The sequence below is a fragment of the Phalacrocorax carbo genome, chromosome 1, assembly GCF_963921805.1.
Source record: "Phalacrocorax carbo chromosome 1, bPhaCar2.1, whole genome shotgun sequence".
NCBI lineage: Eukaryota > Metazoa > Chordata > Aves > Suliformes > Phalacrocoracidae > Phalacrocorax > Phalacrocorax carbo.
Genome location: NC_087513.1, coordinates 58,465,085 through 58,486,915, shown reverse-complemented (window position 1 = coordinate 58,486,915; position 21,831 = coordinate 58,465,085). Strand labels below are relative to the sequence as shown.

General features: G+C 48.4%; 1 protein-coding gene across 15 annotated transcripts in view; it reads right to left on the bottom strand.

Annotated features, from left to right (window-relative positions):
• Positions 1 to 21,446, bottom strand: part of RBFOX2 (RNA binding fox-1 homolog 2) — a 174,315-nt gene extending 152,869 nt beyond the window's left edge. For all 15 annotated transcript variants that reach the window (XR_010373506.1, XR_010373503.1, XR_010373512.1 and 12 more), the window contains exon 1: positions 20,939 to 21,446. Coding sequence is in view for 11 of the 15 variants with exons in the window: in XM_064455532.1 (XP_064311602.1) it covers positions 20,939 to 21,154 (216 nt within the window). In the remaining 4 variants the exon portion in view is untranslated. The remainder of the gene's footprint in view (positions 1 to 20,938) is intronic.
• Between the last annotated feature and the right edge of the window lie 385 nt (positions 21,447 to 21,831).

The following is a 21,831-nucleotide window of genomic DNA, read 5'->3' as shown; positions in this document are numbered from 1 at the left end:
CTGAATCACTTCAAGTCCCCTCTGCTGCTTGCTGCAGAGAAGCCACAGCCAGTGATATGGCAGCCATCACTTCAGAGGTAGCAGCACACTCCACTGCTCCAGGCATAAAAGTCAAAGCAGGGAAAAGAAGGATATCACATCCTTCCCCCCAGGTTACCCACCACAGCCACACACCGCAAATTGAGGCCAGGGAGACAAGCAGCAACTCCGAAAGGCTTTGCCTTTGGCTGAGGGGCTGACATTCATCAGGAAAAGCTGATGGCCAGCAGAAAGGTGCACCCCTCCAGCATCCAGGATGTGCTCTGGAGTGAAAGGTCTGGGTTTCTTTCTAGAAGGGAGCTGCATTTTCTCCAGCACCTGTCAGACCCTAGGGACCCCAAAGCACTTTATCAAACACTTAAATCCCCCAGAATCCCAGAGGGCTGCAACAGCGCAGGATTTAAAAAAAAAAAGCCAACAAAAAAACCCCACACACCAGCCCCTGCCACTTTGTACTCAATCATTTACATGTCACCTCTACTACAGAAAACAATTTTTGAGGGAAATTACTGGTTACAGTTCTGATTGGTACCCCTATTTTGCTCATCAAATACACTAGTTTTTAAGTATCAACATAACTACTAAACAAAAATTCAATCCAAAGTCAAGGCTGATTTATTTATCAAAATCACCATAAGGAGATTCTGGACAAAGAGGACGAGACAAAGAAAGGGCTGATTTACATGATCCAATTAGAGGTTAAAAAAACCCCCACTCCTCTGTGCAGCCAGGAGGAGGACCTGAAACTCCATCCGGCCCCATCAACTGGGACCAGAGAGCACTCTGGTCAAAGGAAGCTTCCCCAGGGACCAGCCACCTGCTGTAATTGCTTAAAAAAGAAAATATAGAGGAACAAAGCAGAGCTGGGATCAATGCAACAAAGATGGTACCAAACACACATCCTGAAGCTCTTGCAAAGAGAAGTGATATTCTCCTCCGAAAGTATAACACGTGCCTTCGGTACCTTTTGAGTTGTGCTAATGTGAACAGTAGAGATATTTTAAACACTTAACAAAAAATTATTCACATTAGTAAGACTGACACCATCGGCAAACGGGAAATGGCTTCCATTAGGACAATAAAGAAAACGTTTCCTCCCAGAAAATGTGAAACGTGATTGCTTTTTAGCACAACCACCCCTGAAAATTGTGTGCAAAAAATAAGGACATGTGTTTGCACAGAAATCTATGCCACGAAGACGAAGTACAGATAGGATACCAGATACCGCATATGGAGAGATGGTAGAAAAAGATTAGGACCGGGGAGCCTGGGCAGACTTCAGCACGGCTGCAAGGCAGAGACTGATATAAACACACACAAACCTGCCAACAACCCTTCAAGCAGCGAAAGGGCCAGCGCCCACCTACGGCGCAGAAGGAAAGACCGTGGGGCAACCCAACCCACGACTACAGAACTCCAGGGTGAGCCTAGCATGGACGGCCACCCCCCCTCCCTGGCCCCGCTCCCCCGAACACACACGGCATGGGGCACCCCTGGGGCAAGAGCAGCAACAAACTCATCACTGGGTGCTGGCAGGGTGCCCCGACACCGGGAATTCAATAGGAACAGCAGGCCAAGGAGGAGTGAATAATTCAGGCACGCTGCTGGCTTACGCCGCGCTGAGGAAAGACGAAGCCAGCTTGCATCGCCTTCAGCCAACATGCGTGCTTACGTTCAGGGTCAAAACGCAAAGCCAGGGCGCGCGCACCGCGCGGGTGGGTGAGCACCGTGCTGCCTGGGAAAGCAAGTGGCTCACCGAACCGTGCCACGCTGGCAGGAGCCAGCGAGCCCTGCCTGCCCTTGCCACCAGCGGGAGCAGAGTGCCGACACACAGCACTGCTTGTTCCCCTCGCACACAGCTCCCTGTGTCCCGCCGGGAAGGAAAAGCCACCGGGAGGGTCATGTGCTCTCCAGCGGCCCAGCTCCCAAAGCTTAAAGCTGAAGAGGATGGAGGCTAATCTCCTCTCACAGCCACCACTCTGCCCTAAGAAAGGCTAGCATTAGATCAGTCTATCAAAAATAGGAAAAGCTGGGGGGGGAGGTATACGGGGTATAAGGGAAGACAATAAAAAAAAGTGTTGGGGATATGAAAAATGTTAACCTTCAAAGCAACAGGGTTACTGACTCAACATTGCATCATGCAGCAGAGGAAACAGCTTTTGGAAAAAAATCCTCTGTGCTGGTTAGTAACATCTACTGATGACCGGGAGCACAGAGAAACACTGGTGAGAGTCTCTGCCTCCTCCACCCAGACTGAGAACAGTCACTGATTACAACTCACACTCCAGAAACACAATTTCTTTTTGCCGCCACTAGGAAGGGGAAAACCTCAAGAAGGGCAGAAAGTAACTCTGGATTTCTTCCCCCCCTGCTTTCCACAAAAACACATCTGACACTGAAACTGTTCTGCCAGACCTCACATCTCAAGGCCAAAAGAGACCTGGTAGATCAACCTGATGTTCTGGGTGCTCCAATTTTTAAGGCGTACCTCTCCCAGCACATGCTGCAACAAAGCAAAAATGCCTCCAGCGCACGAGAGCTCTCCCTCCTCCCCCCAGCCCAGCAGCCAGCTCTGCCCCAAGACCAGGTAGCCCACGCTATCCCACCAGCCGGAACAAAAGCACACCAAATTGGCCAGGGCATGAACAAACAGCAGTTACAGCAGCCGACGGCAAGATGCAGAGCCTCACCGCATACCGGGCGGCTGATAACAGCACTGAGTCAGTCTTCAACATGAGGAGTTCTCCCCATTGTTTCTGCTGTCAAAGACTTTCCAACCGACTGATTCGGGGCCGAGCACTTCACACCGCAGCAGTGCCAGCGCTGTCCCAGCGAGCTGTACTTCCCGGGCACGGCCCTACGGCTCACGGACACACTCAGGCAAACAGCGTGTGCAACGGCACTGTACAAGGCTAAGCAGATGGAGGCAGATCAGGTCCACTCTGCTCAATTGGAGCCCCGGAGGGAGGGAAAATATCACATTTGCTACCTACTCCTTTTCCTGCACAGGCAGGCAGGCAGGGCAACGCATCTTAAGCGCAGATGTCTGCCCCATTACAGATCTCCCTGGGGCCTGCAAGGACTTCGACTGTAGTTCAGCAGACAAAGGATCCCAAGCCAAACACGGAGCCCCAAGTAAATCCTCACAAGCCTGGGCTCCAGCAGCAGCTTCTTTATCTTCAGTGCATTTTTTTTTTTTTTGTTAATTTTTTTTTTGGCACTCTGCTGACTGTCACAAAGGTAATGTTTGGAATGTACATATGTACACCAAAAACCGTGCAGAGAGAAAATGTTAACAGCTATATTTTAGCTGAATACAAACTTAGTACACAGCATATTTAGATCAAGCCTTTTGACACTTCAGATCACATTGTACAAACACCTGCAAACCAGTAGCTCTTCCTTTGTAAACAGAGGTGGAACAAGAGAAGGGGGGGGGAAGAGTACGAAGTCCCTCTCAGTCTAGATCTCTTATTCCTTTTAACGAACAGGAATTACTGCATCATTAGATTTAGTGGCAGTACTTAAAAACAAATCAGATTTGGTGTGAGGAAAATAAAGCTATTGACTCCTGACATTTGCAACTTCAAGTATATTAGACCAGCTCCTCCATTTATATTTAGTACACTGGTAAAGAAAGCAGCAGTCTCTAATTAAACAGACAGCACATAATCTTTACCAAGGGATCAAACACACCAGAAACCTTCCCCTTCCTGGTGCCACGGCTCCCTGGGAAGCCATGCTCTCGCACGCTGTGGAAACCATCCCAGCCGAGTGAGTCACTGCCGCTATCCCAACGGGGCACGATCTGGAGGGCAGTTGGAAACAGCTGCAGGAAGATCAACCGGAGAGAAATTCAGACATGGTCCCGATTTTGCCTACTCCAAGAGGATTGTTTTATTCTTCTCACTTTGTCTGTACCACAAGCCTCCCACACACCCCCTGGGACTGTCTCCCCATCGAAGGGGACCACAACCACCATTTTAGCTTCACTGACAGCATGATGGACTCCAGAAGCCCGAAGAAACTGATGTGACGTGCCTCTCGCTGGCCAGGGAAGGCCTCTGGCAGCAAGGTCTCAGGCCATTTCCTAGCACAAGGGAATAGGAAAGCAGCGCAAATTGGAGGCAGCAGAGGGTTGCGATTTGGGAGTGCAGGGCTCTGTCAAATGCTACCAAAGCAGGTTTTGGTATCACTGAGTTTTTATAGAAGCTGCAGACTTATAGCTCTCACCTACTTCCCCAACTCAAATCTTTCAAGGAATTTATTGACTTCCTAACAAGCTCCTTACTATAAAATGTTCCTTATTTTTCTCATGTTTGCATTGGGCACAAACAGTGCTGACACTGCTTGTGCACACGCTGCCCAAATTCAGTGAAAAAAGATGAAGGATGCAATTTCCCTTTAGCTTTAAATTCAGTACGAAACACATGAAAACCCAGCCTCTGCCATATGACCACACAAGACCTGCAGACACACAGGGATCTACACACAGGTCCACAAATAAATTCTTTTGGCCTTTTACCAGCACAGCAGCACACACGAACCAACGAAGCATCCTGAAACGTAACTGACCTCAGTTTTCATAACCAATCCTCCTCACTCCAAGAAAACTAGAGTTATTTTATACCATGACCTTCGATCTTCAACCCACAGGAAATGGCAAAGTAAGAGCCCAGGAGGAATATTTACAATGAGGAAACAACTGGAAAGGGGCCAGATAGTTCCTTCTTCTACATGTATAAAGTTTTCCAGCTCCCTGTCTCAGTTTCCGAGACAGCTGAGAGTCACTGAGCAGCACTGCACTGCACCCAGCTGCAAACATGCATCTCAAACACCAGCCTCCCCTTGACAATCAAAGGAAGGGTGGGAATCTCTCGGTGAGCCTGCCCAGGAGGTAAATATACGGCATAATTGGCCAAACCTCATTACACAGCATCTCTGGCCTTTCTCTCCTCTGCTGCTTGCTCACTGTGACACCCGATCTATCAATCACACAGCTCATCAGCACGCAGTTGCCTGTCCCCCCCTGCCCACACCCTCCCCAGCATGCAGCAGTAATTGCCTTTCCTATTAGCCCACAGCGACAACAGCTGCCATGGCAACTAGCAATGATTTTAATAAGTTTGGTCTGTTTTCAAGGGCAGCACGCGCATGCCGGCACATGAGTGTGTTGCGGACGCGCGCCAAGGGGAAGGAGGGCCTGCCGTCAGCTACAAAGGCAGAGTTGAAAACGTGGTTAATTGCAGAAACTGCAGACGAACAATCGTTTATCCCCCCTCCTCTGCAGGGGGAGAGGACAACCGCTCACTCCTAGAGCATTGCGGGTGTGAGAGAGGTCCACACCAGCGTGGCAGTGCTGAACATGCAAAGGGCTCTCCTTGCCAGAGCTACAGATGCTGCCCAGGTGACCGAAGCAACATGCAGCTGCGCTGTGGGTACAGCGTGCCATGTCAGCGTACACGCTGCTGCTCACGGCACCAGAGAGACAGGCACAACAACCACTCGGCACAACCTTCCCTCTCAAAGTGACAACAGAGGCAACCCAGCTTCTCCAACAGCTTTTCTCTCTACAACACTGCCAGAGCCTCCTCTCAGGTCACTGCCTGAGTGTCACAGGCTCCAGAAAGTCAACATGCAGCTACTGGTTTAAAAAGAAAGATCAGTATTAAGGAGAAAAGTTTTGCCATCGTTGCTGAGCACACAGACAGAAAAATCCTGCTGATTTACTGCTTTACTTTAGCTCCTCAACATCTGGAGTAACCTGTCATGGTCTCAGCTACAAGCATCTCCCCTTCGCCCAACTGCACCCACACCCTTCCAGCATGCCACAGCCCCCCAAGACACCCTGACTCCCCAGGCAGCTACTGATGCCCCATGTCCCTTCCTCCCACCACCACGGCACAGAGTTCAGGCTTGCAGTACTTCAGGTTAATCTGCAGATCAGTTTAACCTACTGTACAAGATGCAGTTGCTGCACACCGAGAGCAAAGCTGTGCATTACAAATAAACTACTCCAACACCTGGATCCAAAAGGCACAGCCCCACACCCTTCCACAAACAGTGGGTTCACAAGCAATCCCCTCTTTTTAAACATGACCTAGCAGTCAGGCAGCCACAACATCCACCAAGGTAGGCTGTGCCTACTGTAAATACTCCATGGACACAAGCCCCTGGTGGCCCAGAGTGAAGGGGTGTTATCAATCAGACCAACCTACACCAGGTAGCCTAACACTGCTTAACCCAGTAGTACTGACACAACATTTGCAAAGCATAAATTTAATACTACTATATTTTTTTTGAAAAGCCTCTTGGTTTGGCTTAATCAGCTGTTTGTCATCCACTCGTCAGCTGCTACAAAGGAACACTTTCTGCTATGCAAACCGCACCAATATCTGTAAACTCCACATAAAAAACTTGAAACAGACAAGAAAAGCAAGCATGGCATGGTGAAGCCCAGATTTCCAGATTGGCTGCAAGGCTAAGCACACAGTATCATCCCAGCCTTACAAGCTACGCAGACTCACGGGAGAGGGCATTTAAAAAAAGATAAATCTGTACAAGAAAAATCTGTACAACCGTTTCCACCATACCACCTATTTTGCACAACCCTAAATAAAACAAGAAACATCTCTAATAACAGGATGCAGATCCATATATGTATTTAATTTTAAGTGAATTTTGGTGCTAGGGAAAGATGCTGTAGTTTAAAAGCTGCAGAGCATACCTTCTCTTAACACAAGAAGCTGATGCAGCACAAGGCGTTAGCAGTGTGCAGCTCACCACACGCTCCCAACACCCTCTAGACCATCCTTAGATGGAGTAGACAGCAATTAAGTGAGGAGGCCACCTAGTTCAAACTAGAGGAGGAAGGACAGCCCACTCAACTCAGTGCTCTGAGATTTCTGCTCCTCCACAGGTGACCTGGTGGAGTTGTTCCTCTGTGCATTACCTCACATCACACTTTTCTTCCTAACGTGAATGCTACGCAACTGCATGCATTGAGACTTACAAAGGGCTCAAATCCATGATAATGGAGGCTAGGCTAAAGAATACAGGGATATTTAACTGACAAAAACAAAGGATTAAATCTAAGAACAGGAAGCAAGAGATCTGTTTTGATTCCTGTAATGCTATCTGCCTTGAACAAATTCTGTGGATACATCAGTCTCTGGCTAGCCCATACATGACAAAAAACCTCACGCTACCTAACTCACTGGAGTGACTGAGCCACACTGGAAGTGGTGGAGGAAAAGGACTCTGGGAACCTTCTCTATTCCCATCTTCTGACATCTGAGCTGTGACTGTGAACCTCTCCCCAAAGCAGTAACAGTACTTCATTTTGCTATACGTCCTCCCCTCCCAAGCAGCACGTGAAAATGATGCTCCATCCTTGCCAGATTCATTGCTGCCCAGGGGGTTAAATACAGCAACAATGAATTGACCAGTCTTGTTAATTTAATTCAGCTACAGGGGAAATCTGGATACAGAAGCAGAAGCCATGACAATACTGTCAGAGGGCTCTGAACACAGCATTGTATAATTTGCTTTTGGTTGTCATTACTAACCGTGCAAGGAAGAAGAAATTTCCCTACCAGACACTTTACATTTTTATTGTTTAAAGCTCTTCCAGGTAAGGAGAAAGTTTCCTACAGGCACATTGGTTTTTGTACCCTGCCAGTTAGCTTCTCACATAACATGCTGAATTATCATTTGACAAGATGAACTTCCAGTAACTCCAACCCAGGGCTAATTTAATAGTACCCTGAGGTGAAAGTCTCCCTCCAGTCACCTGGGAAGGCAGCACCACCTGCCCTGGCTCCACTGGAACAGAGCAGCCTTTTGGAGATGAGTGGTACCGCGCCCCATCCCCCCTTCCCACTGCAATCTTATTACCACAGTGCATCTGTTTGGACACAGCCCGTACAAAATTCATTGTAATTTTTTCTAGCAACTTCATGGAGATAGCTGCCTCCATGACAAGCACTATGCAGTAACCATCTGTAGATAAGCAGATCAAACAGAGAGTGATGCTAACCATCCAACAGCCTCTGCACCCCAGGAAAATCCATACAAGACAGAGAAATACTTACCTAGGAATTAAAGTTGAGAAGTGACCTCTTGAGAAGTTCTCCACTACTTAGTGTGACTGTATTCATCATCAAAATCCTGCCCAAGAAGTCAGAGGCAGAGAAAGCCTTACAATGGTAGGAATTCACCCTTGGAAGGGGAACAATGCCACATATTTACTCCTGCCCAAAGGGCCCAGAGATTTAGGGATTGTCTTTAAAATCCTACTCTGGAAATGAAAGTAAAAATTGCTAGTCCCAGAACCAGCCAGACAGATCTACAAACCTCTGAATCTTAACTGCAAACTCCCAAGAATTCAGGCATCAAGAAATTGGTGACCTAGTATAAGAAATTGCTCAGGAGACTGGACATAAAAACTGTATTCCAGACCAACCCTGAGAATCAAGTAAACCACACAAGCTAAACAAAACACTTGATACTGCTGTGCCATCAAGGCTGGTCAGTTTGTCCACTGTACTACGTGTTTTGCAGAGTGTTTGCATCATCTTTTTATCAAGCACCAGATCCGAGAAGCAACCTCACATAATACCTTACAACAGATATGGGATCCCAAGCATAGAGATTTTATGCCTATTTAGAGACAAACATAGACTGCAGAGTTCACAGAGGAGCTTGCTAATGCCTTGTCAGCAGCAGTGACAAAAGAGCTGAGACCAGGCGTCTTGAAAAATTTCAGTGCACACCAGACTCAAAAACACCCATCTGCTACACCTCCCAAGAATGACCAGGGATAGGCACTACTTCAGGCAGACTGTCACCACATTCACATCACAGCCAGAGCACTCCTCTTTCTGAGGCGACAGGGCCACTCTCCCCAGTTTGCCTGCAACCCCACACCAACAAATACTAAAACCTGGGAGAAACAGGAACATTTTTATCATAGGATGAACCAGACCTAGTGAAGCACTACCCAGTCCGCATCTACATGTTAAGATATGCAGACTGGCTAGTCTTTTCCCTATCCATAGAGATGCCTCAGATTTTCAGAGGCCAGCATGGTAAGGAAGGACAACCAGATCACCAAAGGTGAAAAACAGCAGCTGGTACAGAAAGGATGGAACAAATACAGAAAGGATGAACAAATGCTATATCGAATGCTGCACTGCAAAGCAAGTCAATCTCCCTATCCCACAAAGCTACCAAGACTGTAAGCTACTTCTATGGTAAATGCCTGCAGCAATCCCGAGCTCCAAAAATGAAACAAACGCCAAGCTCAAAAAAATAAAAACCCAATGCAGAAACTATCTTCCTGTTTGCACTGGAAAGGTCATGCCTATTTAAGGAAACCTTCCCAAGCAACATGGACATGCTCCATCTACATCCATCAACTAACAGCCCAGAGTTAAGTGTATTCACTCATCAAAAAATTCCTAGTTCTTTAAGAGAGTCATGGTCCAAGCTGCAAATCTAACCCATGCTCACTTCTCCTGGCATGCAAAGCAGTCACGAATACCTGATACCACTCAAGACGAAAACATCAACTCACTGACCAGCAGCGGAAGAATCCTTACTCACCCCTTTAAGCACTGAATAATAGGAGGAAAACACACACAGAAAAAGTGTCTCAGCACCTCCATCTATTCTAGTCAACACCTTCCCCATAGGAAACACCCACCCCCAGGAGAACAGATACACTGGTCACAGTCTGGCTGAAAATGATACACTCAGATACGTTCTCAACCCCATAGACAAAGAAGTTTCAGAACAGAACATGAAGCATCAGGAATTCTTAGTGGTGCTAATTTGTGATTTATTGACAGAGAAAAGTTATTTTCAGAATATGCAGTATTTGGCACTGACCACATGATGCTTCTGTTGAAAGAAGAGATCGGGCAAGATGGTGAAATGCAGCAAGTTTTTCTGGAAGGATGCAATCAGTGGACAGAGGCACACACAAAAAAACCAGACCTAATTACAAGCATCATTTCAATTTCTTGGCATAGGCACACACAGACATATATACAGACACATAGATAATTGGTCAGACAACATATATTCAAATGCCAGTCTCATTCACCACATCCAAGTCCATCACAACAGTCCAGCTCTTGGACAAGACTAACTCACAAGTCAGTAGTGGGAACTGGAAGAAGGGATGAACAGATGGAAACACCACAGAAAGTTAAGTCCCACTGTAACCATCTTTATCTGAAAAATTAAAATCCCAGTTGGTCCATTTCCTTTTTTTTTTTTCCCCTTCTCTTCTCTGAAGCTTTCTCTGGCCCACAGTGGACGTTTAACCATCACATGGACAGCACTGTTCACAAACACCACAATCACCTCCTGCTGAATCCATCCCACCCTGGCAAACGATGGCCTTGCCTCTGCTGTTCGTGACTGTGACCTCTCAGCCCAGCTCTCACAACATGAGGCACTTGGATGTGCAGACCACCACTCTTGGAAATCTAACTACCCCAGGAAGTCAGAAGTTTCCTAGGAGTGCTTAGGTATAAATGTCATACACAGAAAAAGCTGACAGATCCAGCTGGTGACATCAGCAGATGCCAGGTCTCCACTGGATTCATGTGAGCATTGGGGAGGCCTCCAGCTTCATCTCCTACCCTCACTTCAAGACAAAAAGAGTTCCTAGAACACACCCGGAGGCACAAAGAAGGCATTGCCAGGTTGGTCTTTATCTCCTCTTGAGAAAAAGGCAGTGGGGTGGAGTGTTTTTTCCTCCCCTACAGCTTTATACCACTTCCAGTGTCATAGTCAGACAATCCTGGCAACAAGACAGGGCATCCAGTCTAAAATCCTGGTCATCTTCTCCAGGACTCACTGCAGATGACACAGCCCCAGCCATACAGCACGTTTCTGGTCCGCCCTGTTCTCAGCACTGCACTAAGCTAAGAAGAGGAGAACCAAACACCCATGCAGAAGCAATAAAAAGCAGGCAGTGACGGGATGCATCAGGGACAGATTATTCAACAAGCAAAAGGAAGGAGATACCAAGTCGACGATCACCCAAGTACTTTTCACCCAAGACAAACGAATCCCAAGTAGGAGGATTGTTTTGAAGCCCAAATGTGTCACAAAACCTCCCCAGCAAAACATGCCTTAGCTTGCTTCCCTCTCCTCCCCACTAACCCCACAAGTGCCCACACTGAGGCCTGTGTCCCCAGGAAGGGGAAGAGTTGCGGGTCCCCCACACAGCCAGTGCAGAGCGCAGGTCGGGAGCTGGTTCCTGCCTTTCCTGTCCACACAGCAGCTTTCTGCTTGCTAACATACCAAAGCATGCTTTTAACTCAAAAGGCAAGGTAGCTATATTCTCTCCTAAAATAGCATTTCAATTGAAGAAAATCAAGGGCTGTGGATTATAAAACACCAGTTACAGCTGCCCATGCAACTTCCCCTCTTGTTTCCTCATGTGCAGGGATGTTACAACAAATCAGGCTTATGCGCTACTTTTTCCTGACTCCTGCTTTATTCAAGCCTAGGAAGCATTGTACTCTGAGCAGGAAAAACAGCTGCAGAAACCAAAAGGTATGTGGTTTTGTAGCTAAGGACAAGCAATATCCCTTCTACTTATAGATTTCAAACCTCATCTTCCACGTAAGGTTTCACTATGATGATGACCAAGTTACGTAATTCAAGCTTTTCTGCTGTTTTTTGAGATGAAGGCAACACGGCTTTACATTTGCCCAACACCACACATTTAAGGATCAGTTTGTGGAAGTGGTAGGTATTCATATATACAGTGGGAGTTGTAGAGAGCTGTAGATCAAAGATTTAAACATTACCAAAACCTCACCAGCTACAGTAAAAAACACAAATAAAAAATAAATACGTTTGCAAGTGTCAATGGGATTTTTGCAAAACTGGTCTTATTACCAGTACCTCAATTCCTCATTTCTACAGTAAGAGATAATATACTTTTCTGCCTCTCAGGAAAACTGCAAAAATAAGATCATTAGTATCTGTGAAGCACCCACACTACAGTGGTGATCACTGCAGAAGAGACCATTAAAAATTAATAGTTCTGTATTCAGTGCAAGGTTTAGATTATCTGCAGTAAATTCAGTTTGGGGTCACACATGAGATGAAAAGGAAGATGTGAAATATTGAATAGCTCTCAGTCCAAAGCCTGACCTCACACCCATTTTAACGGATAACAAAACTCTCGCTATATTTAATAGTGCCTCAGTGATGCACTTACGGAAGTGAAGTCATCTCTAAAAACATGAAATGTACAAACACATAATTAAGACCTCACATGGTGCCTTCTTGTCACATCCTCCTGCTGGGCACTTGCTGGGTATGAGCTGCGGGCCCTACCATGGTGGATGCACCAGGTATTAAATCTCCCCAGGTTGTAGCCTGCTGCAGCACTGGTTCTCACTCCAGCACCTTCTCCATCTCCTCACCCCTTTGTATTGAGGAGACAGCACCCAGCAGCTTCAGACCACCCAGAACGAACACCAATTCCCACAGCACTGCCATAGCATTCACACACCTCTTCTTAAAACTGAAGCATTGAAGGCATTCTGCATTTTCACACACTTGGAACTTCCACTCCTGGACAAAGCAAATAACAGGGCAGGCAGGAGCTTCAGAAGTCAACTTATTTCTCCTCCAGGCTGCCCAAGAGACATTCAGATCTTAGCAAACCAGCAGAAGTGATGTGTACACTTTACTGCCTCAGTTTCTTCCACAATCCAGATCGTTCCCGTGGCCAACATCAAACTCCTGCTTCCCACTCTCATACATCCCTCAAGCCCCAGGACATCAGCCCGTACCACGCTGCTAGCTAGGACATCGGCCTGTACCACGCTGCTAGCTTCCACCTCCTTCGGCATCCCATACGGTTTAATCTGCTGTGGCAACACCACAGCCTAGGTTTCCTTCCCTGAAGGAACCTTCTGGTTCTCCCCAGGTTGCGTGACTGGTCCCACACACAGGAGTAGAAGCAGCACCACTTAGAGAGAGTGGTCTTTAATCCCCGGAACCACCCCAGGTCACTCCAAAGCTGAGCTTTGAGAAGAACTGTTGCCTACAGGCAAGGAGAAGTACCTACAAACATACTCCCATCCTGGTCCTGCTTCGCTCCAAGGCTACACAGGGCTTTTAAAATGAAACAATGATAGGAAAGAGGCCTCTGGTGGACCTTCTATCCAGGACAGGAGAGTATGCAGGGTAATGGAGAAGCCCTTTAATGCACGCACTTCCCCTCATTTCTTCTTCCCACAAGAAGGAAGCAAAGCCACAGAACACAATAAAAACAAAAAGTTGGGCAGAGACGGCTCAGAAGCACCACCTCACAGTGGCTGCTCTGAGAGTCACGCCTGGCTACACTGCCTGCCGACCCAGGGCCCCAGGGGGAAGACACCCAGCCCTGCAGGAGGGCAGAGCCCAGCCTTCCCCCAGCCTTGCCTGCCCAAGACAGCCTTCCCACCCCTCTCCGGGTAAGGGAACGGCAACCGCAAGCAGCAAATTATAGGCCTAGGATCCCAGCTACAGCCTCTCCTCAGCCCACGCAGCACTAAATCAAGGCTTTTAAGTGACGCCTTGGTGGGATTTTCTTCCTGGGCATCGCCCCCAATGGTGACAACCACCCCAAGTGTCTGCAGGAATCTCCTACAGAAATAGCAGGGAAAAGCTGTGTGGAAAGCCTGAGCTAAAAGAGCACGCTCCGGTCCCTTGAAGAAACCCAAGCTGAATCCAGATCTCAGGGCCTCAAAGGCCTCTGGAGAGAATATTTTGATATTTGCAACACACAGAAATGCCACATAACGTTCCTTCCTTAGCCTCTCTATTAAAGGAAATTTAGCTACATACAGCCAGAGGGTAAAAAGTTCCCCCCCACACCCTTAAATGGTGCAATTCTTCCCCATCTCTATGCTAATACTTGCATTATTGCTGAGGCAATTACAAACAGATAGAACCCAAGAAAGTTCCAAAGAAAAAGCAACAATTGCTTCTAGCCCACACTCTTCCAAGCAAGCATCCAATTTTCCTGCACAACAAACTTTCCTAGACAAAGGCAAACACAAGCAACAGCCCCAGGGAATGCAAAGCCACTTCAAAGACATGCCACCAAATCCCACTGTCCTACCCAAGAGGTGCAAGCAAAAGATCTCGGGACCTCTTTTCTAATAGGTATGAACCACAGGTACACTCCACCCACACGCCAAAGGTTAGGAGGTGGCAATGGTGTAGCTGATTGAACACCAATGTTGCACCAAGTGAGCCGGCAGAAACTGCAAAACTTTCCTGCTCTGCCCAAACAGATGCTGGACCCAGCTCAAGTTCAGCTGTTGCCCCTCATTAAACAAGACGGCTTTTGTATACAAAATTTGGCGGCTACTTCAATACGTCATATCATTGCTAAGAAGCTGGCGTCCCATTTCCTTCAGTCCAGCAAGAGAGCTGCTAGGGGTGGTTTCGATAGATGCCGTATGTACGTGTGACAAGCCAAACAAGAGAGAGACTGGAACGGTTCACAAGCCTCTTCCCACACACCCTGGAAACCCTCCAGAACCAAGAATGCAGGTTAGAAACTTCAACCTACGACGGGCTCTTCTCAGGGCAAAGCTTTCCTGCAGGAGTGGTGCTCCACTGGCATGGCTCAGTGGGACAGCTCGGCAGAGCCCAGAGAAGGAGCGCTGCGGGTCGGGACAGTGGCATGGTCCTAGCCTGGTGAGGACTGTTTCGTCCAGCCCCTGCCATTGTTTGGCTTGGCTCCTACAAACATCTCAGATTCAACCTGGAAAAAAAGGAGGTGTGCTCAGGAAAGTGAAGCAGAGGGAAGGGGAAGCATGCTGGGGAAAACACGTACACATCTTTCAGACTAGCATTTTCCTGAATTTAGAAAAGATTGCTGGCAAAATTAAATTTACTGGAGAGCAAAGGGAGTTAAGGCCCAAAATGCAGTCAAGCAGCTCTAATCCCTAAACACTAGGATTATCTCATGACAGCTACACTCCAGCGTCCACTCAATACCACTGTAAAATGTAGATCAACAGAATGCTTCAATGAACTGGAACTCGTTACCTCTAATTGCTTCTCTCACTTCACTTCTGGACCTTCCTCTGATCCCTCAGCCACCACATTTCAAAAGCACACACACACCCTGAAGGTCAAACAATATCCAAATTGGGCAAATTAAATAAGAGGTTTTCAGTCAACTAAAACACCTGCCCTCCTCTTTTGCTTCCACATGAAAACTAAGATTTGCCCCACGCCACGAGACAAATCAGCAGCGTGGAGTGATAGGTTTTAAAACCTCTTCAACGGATGCAACCCCTAACATTTTCCAAAGGGGCAGAGGTTCCTGTGCAGCAAACTAAAGGGTGCTAGCGACAGGCTTTATTTTTCCAAGCTAACAGGGGTATGTCCTTCAGCAGCACTCTCCAGGGGGCTGCAGACCACACACAGAATCCAGTTCAGGTCCGCCTCGACTTCAGTTTGGCTTCCCTACCACTGGTGAAAATGAAGCAGTTAATTTATTTTTATTTCATTTTATGTCACTGCTGCCTCCTTTGCATCTCCTGTGTTCTGGTGTTCCTGCTGCCACCAGCCTTACCACAGCAGAGCCACTGAAAGCCCTCAGTGCAGCCACAATAAAGCACAAAGCTAGCAGAGCAACACAGCTGCTAAACCTTCAGTGACCAGCACTTCTTTGAGACAGTCTTGAAAACTGAGGTGGGAACCCCTGATGCAAAAGGGCAAGGTGGGAGCCCTGCTTGCTAGGTCATTGGGAGGAAAAGCCAGCAGAGGGTATTTCACAGGACGTGCCTGGGAGAGGGACACACTACTCCGAACTCAGCTAGGTGGGCAACCTTTCCAAAACGCAAGGGGGACCCCAGGCTTTCTGCAAAATGCCAGCACGCTCCTGTTTCTAAATAGGAATTCTGAGAAGGGAAAATAAAAAGCATATGTCTACAACTAGTACACATACACATACACAGAAGGAAACCATCTCCAGCAGAGCCAGACCTCTTTTCAGTTTCCAACATCACAACTGTGGCCATTACCTTTAAACACAAACCTCTGAAATCCAAAGAGAAATACTGACAGAGCCTGTAGGGGTACTAAAGCATCCAGAATACTTCACCTGGGCTTTCCATTTTCCTGAATATGGCAAGAAAAGAGCCAACATTAAAGAGCTCTCAACATCTCTAAAATGCCAACTTTCAGTCAGTTGCCAGACATTTTTTTTGAACTGGAGGTTTTCTAAGTCTTCCCAGACTGTGTCAGGTCTAATTCATAACACTCAAATATTTTTAAAAAACCCAAAGGACAAAAGCAAACAGAGAAATAATAACAAACTTAAAGGTGATTCATAATGTCTCATCACATCAGCAACAGTCTGTCCAAACAGCATCCCAGGAAACCTCATCCTGAATCCAAGGCAGGGATCAGCTTCTAAAAATTGGAACTTCACCTCTTTTCTAGAATATCTTGTATCCCCATATTGTTCTGCATCTCTTTACAAAGACGGTCATACCATGACTAATAAGAGGGAAGAAGCAGCTAACCTGATTACACAGCTTTTCCATGATTTACCTGAATTAGATGTTCTCTTCCGTAAGATTTAAAAATACAGATTTCCATAGGGTTCCCCACAGCACAAACGCTTTTATTCACCGGCCCCTTCTCAATTACAGTCTCAGTCAGCCCTCTTACTTGTAAAACCCAAACCTGTCTTTGGAAACTACCAGCAGATTGATTTCTTGCCCTCCTCTGGAGCACCACAAACGGGCCATAGTTTGAACGAGGACACCAGCAATGTCCCCCGCTCTCCCCTTTCTGTGGCATGCTGCAGTTAAAGGTTTTCAGTCTTCATGCTGGAAGGAGTCAAGCTAGTAGAGGGTGTTACAGACCATCTTCTGGCTCACAGTAGGAAGAGAAATCACAGGCCTTCTTGCGGAGCAAAGATGTATTGCCTATTACATCATTATTTAGTCACAGGAGACTGATCTCAACACCGCTAGTCATCTTTATGAACCCTATGCAGACATGCCTGAACGATAAAACAAAGTCACCACTCATCGCTGCCACTAAAAGTTTACACGGACTGGATAAGGCCATAAGACCACAGCTGCATTAATTGCCTTCCCTGACCCATCAGCCATGCTCACGGTTGCAGAAGAGTAATTCCCCCAAAACACTCTGGGATACTGAGCACACAAGTCATTCGTGAAAGAGGAACAAGGACCAGCTCTGTTCACACCTTGCATCTAATTCCAACCACATATTACTCCTAGGTATAATTTTAATTCATTAACCAGCCTGGACCCCATAAAAAAGTTAAATCAAAATTCAGCTTGGGGACTGAATGAGAAGTTGATTAACTCATTCAACCCCATGCAAAGCAACTGGAGGTTATTAAAATAACTTTCTTCAGCAGTGTAAACTGGCTGGTACACCTCTAGCACTTCAATGGGGAAAACAAACACAGCACCCTGGAATTACACCCTTGTCTGCAGCTCCAAAGAGAAAAAAGGGACACTTCCCAGACAGCCACAACATTTCTCATCTTTCATCATGCAAGGAACAGAGGAGAGAGATTATTGCAAGGGTACTTTCTCTTCCATCTGTAGCAGCCATCAGCCTCTTCTGACAAGCAGCAAATACAGCTGCATCAACAACTGCATTTCGGGGCAGTTTCACAAGTGGCTTAAGCCAATACAACTTTTTCCCCCCCTCCCCTCTGGTAGGGACTATTTTTACCCAGATCAGCAAGCTAATCCACGATTCAACTCGTCCAAGCCAGCAAACAGGGAGCAAGCTAGTTCCTAGCTAGTATTTATAAGGTTAAAAAACAGCAGTACCTTTGGGGCCTTTCACTTCCAAAGCTTACAAACATATCCAGATACTTCCAGGAGACATTCCTGGTTGGTGGCGTTTGATTTTTGCCACTTATGGACCAGAGGGAGCTAAAAAGCAGCAGTTTGTGCTGGACCTTTTCCTCCCACTCCACGATTAACTGAAATATGTCCCAGAAGCAGATAGCAGCCATGATCCGATTTGTCCCAATCCTGACTCAAGCAGCTTTACACCACCCTCCTAACAAGATCAGCACTGGCCAAACACCATTTATCCGGCCTGATCAGAGATGGATTAGATAATGAAACCCTAACTGCATAAGCTGTCTAAGCATGCTGGCCTGAGACAGCAGAAAACAAGAAGCCCAGTAAATTTAAGGGCTACTTTAAGCTTTAACACACACTTTGCCCCTAGTTCTTAATAACTAGCTCCTATCTTATCTTCCTGTAAGCTAGTTTATATATATTCATGTTAACAGATTTTAAAAAGCTATTAGTTCTGCAGTTGCATTAGTAATTTCTATAGCTAAAGGATTTATTTCAGCATTGTAAGTTGCGTTCGTATCCTGAACCATCAGTAGGTAGCGGTTATGCAAAGAAGAAACCATGGCAAGCGTGGCACCCCGGGATTCCTCGCTATCAGCCCAGAGACACGAGGTCACCAAGTTTACACAGCAACAGCCTGTCGTTCTGGAACAGGAAGTAGAAAATTGACAGGATCTGCAGGAAAAACAAGGTACAACAGTTGCCAGTGTTATTTCCAGCTTCCAGAAAGCCTCTAGTCGGGGGGGGGGGGGGGGGGGGGGGAGGGAGGGAAGAAAAAAATACAATCAAAGAATAGGCTCTTTATCCCTCTTGTAAGCATTACATACAGTTACATGTAGAGAATTCACTAAAAAGAACCTGTTATTCTAAAATAAGGTACTTCAAAAGAATACACTATCCAAGCATAAATCCTCATGAAAGACAACCTTCTGTTCTGACTTTTAGGTAAAAAGATACTGAGTTTCCCAAACATTAAACACTAGCTCTGATATTATTTGTAAGTTTGGCTTCAAATTTGGTATTTCTTGCTTACAACCATGAGAAGATTCTTCAAATGAAAAAATAAAAAGAACCCCAGTCTTTAACAGTAAAAACAGTCAAGGGAAACGTCTGGACATAATGGTACGTGGGTGTGCGTATATATACATGCATATATACATTTATTTTTATCTTTTATATGGAAAAGATTGAAAAAACTTTTCCATTTATATACATACCAAAAGATTGAAGTTACGCTAAGAATACCAAGTAACTACAACATGGGGGTCCCAGTCTGAAGTATAGTTATACTGACTATAAACACACTTAACTTTAAAACTGGGCTCTACTAGTTGCACTTCTCCACTTAATTTCTCCACCGTTTGCCAGTGTTTGGTATGGAAATGAAACCCAACTTTCCGCTACAATCCACAACTAACCCCTGCCACCATCACCACCAGCATTACACATTGCTGTGCACACGTGCTGCCATAGCCCCATGGTTGAATGCTGCAATCTTAGTATCTTGTACTGCTCATTGAACAGATAACAAAACACTTTCCTCGATGTAAATATAGAGGGAAGCCTTTTACATATACAGAAATTATACTCATTTACAATAAAAAAAAATTAACCTTTAAGACTGTTTTGTTAAACCAGTCCCGTCCTAGGCAATTTTCAGTTGATTTATCATTGGTTTATATCAACACTAACCAGTTAACCACTAACTGCAGGTACGCTGATGCATCTCCTGTAGCTACACAGGACCAGTGCCCCAGTTCAACTCAGAAGAGCTGGAAGAATTTCACGTCACGATGTTCACGCACTCATTCATAATTCCTAGCAAGACACAACGTATAAGCACTCCTTCAGTGCTGAGCATCTTTCTCCTTGCAATTATACACATTGTCTGAGTCACACTTGACACCTACGTGTGGGAGAAGATACTACTTCAAGGAATAAAAAAGCACGGCACGGTTTGCGCTGGCCCTTGGCGAGAGCACGAACAGCACCACTCGGGTGTGAAGCTCCAGCCTATGCTCAGCCCTCACCATCACACTGGGGAAAAAAGTGACGTTGTGAGGTGGAGAGACCACCAAGAAAGGCTGAACATCAGACAGAACCACAAACAAAACCATCCTGCTACAAGCTATTTAAAAAAAAAATTAAAAAAAAAAAAACTCTTGAGCATGCAAACTGGGGACAGCCTGGGAAATAAAAAGGGAAGATCGTTGGCCAGCGTTTGGCACCTAGATGAGACGCACGTTGGAGAGGACAGGATGCTCCCCTTGGAAACTATCAACAGCGCTTACCAACCCAAGCGAAGGTGAGAAGAGAAACAAGTTCGGATTAATAAATAACACTGCTTCTAAAGAGCTCCGATATACTCGTTGCGAGGAATGGAAGCAAAAAAGGCCGGTGCAATTGCCATAATAAAACAGCCCCGTACGACAGCCAGACAAAGGAAAGCAGAAACACCTCGGCAGCGTCGCCCCACAAACACAAAAGCGATCGCACCTGGGAAGATCAATGCTCTGGGGCCGACCAAAACGTGCTGGCAGGAGGCGAGGGGGACGTGAGGATCCCGCCGGCAGCCCCCGTGCCGAGCTGGACGCCGCCCGCCCGAGGCCCCAGCACCCCCGTCCCGCTCCCAGGCAGCGCCCGGGCATTTCGCCCGGTGCTTTACGAGACCCGGGGCGGCGCGGGTAACCCAACGCCGGCCCCGGCGCCCTGCCGCGCCCAGCCCTGCCATCCCACCGCCGGAAGGACGGCGGTGCCCGGAGCACCGGACCCAGCGGCGGCTCCCGGAGGGCCACGGCCCCGGGGACAGCCCGCCTCGGGCCGGGGAACGCCGGGCAGGAGACCCGCCCCCCTACGCCGCCGCTCCCGACGGGGGAAAGGGCCGCACGCCCCTAAGTAAGGCACTGAATCCCATAAACCGGAATTAAACCCGGCCCGGCCGCCCCCCTCCCGCCGAGCCCCGGTGCGGGAGAGCCCGGCCCTGCCCTGCCCGCTACCTGCATGCCGCCGCCGTCGGCCTCCGCCTCCGTCCGCAGCCGCTTGCTGTGGCCGCCCTCGGCGCCGTCCCCACCGGGCATGGGCTGCTCCAGCTCCGGCTCCCGCTTCACGCCGCGGGCGGCCCCCCCGCCGCCGCCGCCGCCGCCGCCGCCGCCGCTGCCGGCCAGGAGCTGCGGCTGTGGCTGCTGCTGCGGGGGCTGGCCGCCCTCCGCCATCCGCACCGCCGGAGCCCCGGCCGCCCCCCGCCGCGATCGCCCCGCTCTGTCACCGCGACGCCCGGCGCTGCCGGAGGAGAAGGAGAAGAACGAGGAGGAGGAGGAGGGCGAGCCCCGCGCCGCGACCAGAGCAGCGGGCGCAGCGGGCTCCGACCCACCGGAGCGCCTCGGTCCCGGGCTCGGCGGCGGCAGCGGCGAAGGAGGGGCCGAAGCCCCTCGGCAATCTCCGGAAAGGCCGGCCGGGCCGCCGGAGCCGCGCGACCCCCGCTCGGCAACCTTCGGCGGCGGCGGTGGGCGGGGCGAGGGGCGGGGCGAGGGGCGGGGCCGCCGCGGGGCACAGGCAGCTCGCGCTCGTCGCCGCCGCCACCGAGGCGCACGGGGCGGCGGGAAATGGCCGCCTGCTTGCCCGGCCCTGCCGCCACGGCCGTGAGCCCGCCTCAGGCGCGGCGCAACCGCAACCGGGGCCGCCGCCACCGCCTCCCCGGCCTGGGCTGCAGCCGGAGCGCGGCTCTGCGGGTGGTTGCGGGGCGGGGGTGGTCGCAGGGCTGAGGCGGGAGGGCGGCCTGGTCTCTGCCTGCTCCTGCCTGACGGCGTCTTTTTGCAACGGGGCTGGGCCAAAGGCGTTAGGGTTTGGGCCGGTCCATCTTTATATCGGACCGTGGTGGGTGCGGGGCCCC